Source organism: Capricornis sumatraensis, chromosome 5, assembly GCF_032405125.1.
Source record: "Capricornis sumatraensis isolate serow.1 chromosome 5, serow.2, whole genome shotgun sequence".
NCBI classification, from domain to species: Eukaryota; Metazoa; Chordata; class Mammalia; order Artiodactyla; family Bovidae; genus Capricornis; species Capricornis sumatraensis.
The window spans coordinates 110,241,113-110,246,494 of record NC_091073.1 but is presented as its reverse complement, the minus strand read 5'-3'; the positions used below and the strand labels follow the sequence as shown (position 1 = coordinate 110,246,494).

The following is a 5,382-nucleotide window of genomic DNA, read 5'->3' as shown; positions in this document are numbered from 1 at the left end:
GAAGGAGATGAGAGAGAGAGAAACTCTTGAAGAACACAGACTGGAAAGGTGTTAAGGAGAATCCAAGGCCATGATAAAGAATGACTCGGGATGCACTTTTGGAGCTGGTCTCAGGAATCCTTTTTCTTAACCTGAGGAAGAGAGGATGTCGTCAGGATGCCAGGGGCCATGGAACAGTAGGGCTGGGTCAGAGGAGGCTGATTCTGGGGTCTGATTTTTGGGAGGGCTCTCCCTATCCTTCAAAGCCACGTTCTGTCTGTGATGATCTCTGTACTTTCTCCCCAGTCTGGCAGCCCCACTGGAACTCCACGGAGATGTCAGGACACAATTTCGAGACCCCTCAGCTCCCCTGCATGATGCTCCACACTTTCCTTTCATCACACTCTCATCCTGGCCCCCTCCTTACCATGGCCATCAGCACCAGGGCGCTGACCAGCACAGCGTACAGGGTGGCCTTCCCCAGCAGGATCTCATAGAGGAGGGTGGCAGACAGGACGCCTTGCTGATAAGACGCTGTTGGCAGGAAGGGAGAGCAGGTAGGTACCTGTGAGCAGGTATCTCTGGCCTCCTCCCGCTTTACACTCCCCCACCCAACCAGTGTCCATGGGCCCTCTGTCTCTGGTTCCAGAGCAATGACCATGGGGATGGAGACAAGGAAGCAGAGGGCTACTCACCGGAGGTGACGCCACAGTCTGAAAAAAAAGGGGAGGGAAATGGATGAGAGCCTGCATCTTCTAAAGCAGATTCAAAGCTAAGCCAGCCTTCCTCAGTCCAATAGCTGGCAAGATGCTAAATCTTGCAACAGTCATGTGAACTTGGGAGTGGATCTTGCCCCAGCTGAGCCTTCAGATAAGACTCCAGCTTTGGCTGACATCTGATTGTAGCATCTTGAGATAAACGAGCCAGCTAAGCTATGCCCAGATTCCTGATACATTAAAACTAGGCAATCATAAATATGTGATACTTTGAGATGCTTAAAACAAAACAAATAAATGAAAAAGACCTACTAAGCTAGCTTTTAGTCAGCACTGACCCCCAGGCTCCGAGCTGCCTCTGATCAGAGTCCCAGCACTGCCTGTGCCAATGTGGCCACAGCATCCTCAGGGTCATGAAGGAGGCAGCACTGAAGGGGATGGGGACCCACCACTGGCACCCTGAGCTGTGCAGGCGGGCAGGGAGGGCACCCACCAGCACAGCTGAGCTGGGCTGAGGATCTGGATCCGGGGGAGGAGTTCGCCCGAGGAGGTGCCCTGTCCACCCTCTTGCTGGGCTCCCCCGCTCTCCACTCTGCCTTCCCGCTCTCTCCCTGATCTCTCCTCTGTCGGCTCTGACTCCCTCCCGGCTGGCTCACCTGCTCTGCCCCAGGTCTCGGCGCTGATGTTCTGGGTGACGGGCTTGGCCCTGTCCTGCTCCTCCCACTGGTCCTGGTCCGTGAGCCCGTAGAACTGGACTTGGCATCGGAAGTGGTTGCGGGGGTTGTGCCAGAAGGCGGCGGTCACCCTCAGCCGGCTGCTCAGACAGTATCTGGAGTCATTCTGCGTGAGGTCCTCTTTGTAGGGCTCAGGGTCCGTGCTGACCCCAGTGGTGACCTGCTTCCTGTTCACCCACCAGGTCAGCTCCACGTGGTCGGGGTAGAAGCCCGTGGCCAGGCACACGAGCGTGGCCTTCTGGGTCCGGGAGATCTCTGCTTCCGAGGGTTCGAACACAGCCACCTTGGGCGGGTGCACCCGGCTCAGATCGTCTGGAAGGACAGGGGTGGGGGCCAGGACTGGCCTGAGAGCCGGCTGGGCGTGGTAGGGGCTGTGTGTGTGTGTTTGCTTGTGTTTGTTTGTGTTTGTGAGTATATGAGTATGAGAAGGCAGGGAAGGGAGGCTCAGGGTTATCCTACAATAAAATCAGGTAGCAGTATGTCCTGTTTGTTTGGGAGTCGTCACCCCACTCCTCTGTTCTTGTTCTCCCTCTGTCTGCCTGTCCCTTGTACTCACCCTACGACAAGCCCGTCTCTTCTCTCTCTAGCCCCCTAAGGCGGCCTTACAAATGGCACTGCCTGACATCTGAGCAAGTTTTCTTCTTTCACGTTATTTGATTTCTTATTCAACAAGAAAAACTTACCTGTCTTTTTTCTCATCGTAATTTGTAGTAGTTATTTAAATAGAGAGCTGGATTGGAAGCAGAATAATAGAGAAGTCAAAGCTTGACAGTGACTTTGTCCACCAACATGACTTTAGACAACCCCTGAATGTCTCTGCATCATTTTTCCTGCTTGTGAAGGGAGAATCCCAACACTGACTGTCCAGAGTGGGGGTGGAGATGGCCTGACATAAGGATGCAGGAAGCCTCTGCCATCAGCTGGGTTAGTTGTATGTGAGCCTGGGGGGGCTGAGGAGTAGAGGGGATTTGAGTGTAAGGGGCTCATTATGGGGTTGGGTTTTTTTTCTTCAAATGACAACATACAGATGGCATATTTTTGTGCACTCACGTGAAGACAGCCTTTTGTCTCAGGATGTCTCTGGTGTCTTACCAGGTCATCCTAGCTATTCCTCTGCCTCCAGGTACCCCGAGTTGCCTCAGCTCAGACAGATCACAAATTCAAGCATCTTCAACATCCTTTGCCCCTTTGATTCCACATCTTCTGTTTTCCCCTACCAGCAAGCTTCCTAAAAATGCATCTGAGATCATCAAGCAACTTCTGCTCCCAGTTGTCTCTATCCAACTAAGCCTCTAGTGTGTGGCATCCTGGCGGGCCCCAGGTGAAGGCATTCCAGTTAAAGCCCCTGTGACCTTCTCATCTGACTGGCTTATTGCTTCTGGACCCTCTCGACATACATTTCATCTTGCTCTTTGCATTATATGGATTTTTTTGTTTGTTTCTGAGCAACTCTGTTAAAGGGAAGACGTCTCAATCTAAAGAGATCTAGTTTAGGCTGGAAGAAATGAAAAAAAAAAAAGTTCTTGTGACACCACATTTCCACGGATTGGCTTCCCAGGTGGCTCAGTGGGAAAGAATCTGCCTGCAATGCAGGAGCCACAGGAAATCCTGGTTCGATCCCAGGTTAGGAAGATTCCTCAGAGAAGGAAATGGCAACCCACTCCAGTATTCTTGCCAGGGAAATTTCATGGACAGAGGAGCCTGGATGGGGGGTGGAGGTGGGGGCTACAGTCCATGGGGTCGAGAAAGAGTCTGATACAACTTAGCCACTGAACAATGATGACAACAGCAACTTGACTTCAGGGCTGGCTTCCTGGGTGTGTGACCTATGCACACATATTCACTCCCACAAGGTCACTGGCTTATTAAAGGACCAGGGCTTGGGACCCAGGTGCACCTGTTCTGAGGCCTCCTCCTCTTCACCCTCGCTGATCACAGGAGCCCAGCTGTCACCAGGAACAAACACTTCGAAAGGAGCCCCACTGGCTCCAACCTAACCCGTCTAACTACAGACACCCTTGCTGTGATCACATCATCCAGTAAACACACTACTGAGGGGTCGTTCCCCTCTGGAAGCTCAGTGTTTCCATCACCAGGTGACATTGAAGATCCCTTTCCAGCGCTAAGATCTCCTTGGCAATGTTCCTGGTCTCAGCAGGAAAATATGTCTATTTGAATGTAGTTCCTGCACCATCTGGCTGTTTAACCTAGAAGACCTGGTGTGAGGAGGGGAATTTCAGGCTGGGGTGGGGGTGGGGGTGGTGGTGAGGGGGCTCCATTTGGGGAGTAAATGCCCCCAGTGGCCCAGGTTCCCACCCAGCCCGCGTGTGCTGTACACACAGCCTGGCAGGCAGGGGTCTGGACTTGGAAAGGAAGAGGTTTGAAACTTAAATTTGAATCCAAACTTTCAAACAGTGAATCGGCAAACCCCGCTTGTCTCGATTCTTTCCCTCACTGTCTCCGCTGTGTCTGTCTCTTTCATGTCTCTTCACTCTTGCTTGGTCCTCGTTCAGCAGAAGCCTGCATCTCCACCTCCCAGGAGCTGGGCTCTGCAGTGGGCCCAGCATCCTGAGCTCATCCTGCCGACCCCCTCCCCGTCTCATTTTCCTCTTTGCAGCAGCTACACCGGCTCCTACCCTTCCCCCAGCCCGGATCGCCCTCCTCAGTCTTTTTCTCCAATCAAGCCAGGCTCAGAGTCCTAATTAATCTTTTCTCCATTGCTCACCCGGTCCCCAAATACCCCAGAAAAAAAGAGACTGGAGCCCCCCTTGCCTTCTGTCCGCGTTCCCAGACTATAGTACCCCTCCTCAGTAACCCCTACCCAATACTCCCCGCCTCCCTTGCAGAGCAGAACCCCCAGAGGCACAACCAGCCAGGCGCCCCAGCCCCAGCGCACCCCACCCATCTCCGGGGAAGCAAGGGGCTGCGCCGAAAGGAGGGGAGAAGCCCAGATCTCACCTACGACCGTGAGCTTGGTGCCTGGGCCGAAATACTGCTCATAGGAGCACGGAGGAAGAGCCCTGCACTCAAACCTCCCGCCCCCGCAGCTCCCAGAGGCTCGCGCTCGCTTCCCCAGTCCCGGCGCTCAGCTCTAGGGCAGGGAGGGGACCAAGTGCCCGGATCCGACCCGCTCTGACCCCGCCGCCTCCCGTCCCGCCCGCCGCCAGCGGCCAGCCTGCGGACAGTCACCCACCACCGTCAGCCGGCTGCCGGCCCCGAAGGTCAGGGCGGCGCCTGCAAAGCACAGCCCCGGGGAGCCCCACAAAAATCGAGGCGCGCCGCCCGCACTCACCTAGCACCAGGAGCCGCGTGCCCGGCCCAAAGTACTGGGTCTGAGTCACGGCCCCCCAGCCCCGCGCAAAAACCCGCCGCGTATCCCCCCGGTTCCGCAGCAGCTTCCCGGCTCACCTAGCACCGACAGCCGGGTTCCCGAGCCGAAGTACTGCGTGTCTGTACTCACAGCCTCAGGGCTCAGCACAGAAATATCGGTCCACCTACCCTACTGACATCTGATAGCCCCACTTCCCTTCTAGCGCCCCAGAGCACCCCACTTACCTAGTACCAACAGCCGAGTGCCCCCTCCGAAATACAGAGGGTTATTGCTCACAGCCCGGAGGCTCAGGACAAAAACTAGCGCTACCCTCTCCGGATAGCCCGAACTCAGCCCAGGTCCACACGAACCCTGAGCGCAGCCCCGAAGGGAGATGGGCAGCCTCCCGCCTTTCTGCATCCCACCGGAGGGAACACTCAGGGACCCCAGCTGCCCTCCTTACCCAGCACAGTCAGCTTGGAACCAGCTCCAAAGTAAAGGGGATCTGTGTTCACACAGCCCTGGGGACCCAGGCGCAAACTTTCCCTTCCCTGAGTGCAGCAGGGACAGGGTAAGGCATCCACTCTCTAAAAGCCAGAGTTCACGGGGTCATCTAGTCTGGGCATTCCACCCTCCCTCTCCC

At 55.4% G+C, this 5,382-nt stretch overlaps 1 gene segment (V, D, J or C); it reads right to left on the bottom strand.

The window, feature by feature from the left end:
* On the bottom strand, positions 1-5,159 carry LOC138079745 (T cell receptor beta constant 1-like). The segment is given in 8 exon segments: positions 1-131; positions 407-513; positions 675-692; positions 1,352-1,741; positions 4,388-4,496; positions 4,557-4,663; positions 4,838-4,879; positions 4,985-5,159. Coding segments are annotated over 8 exon segments (969 nt in total).
* Positions 5,160-5,382: the final 223 nt, after the last annotated feature.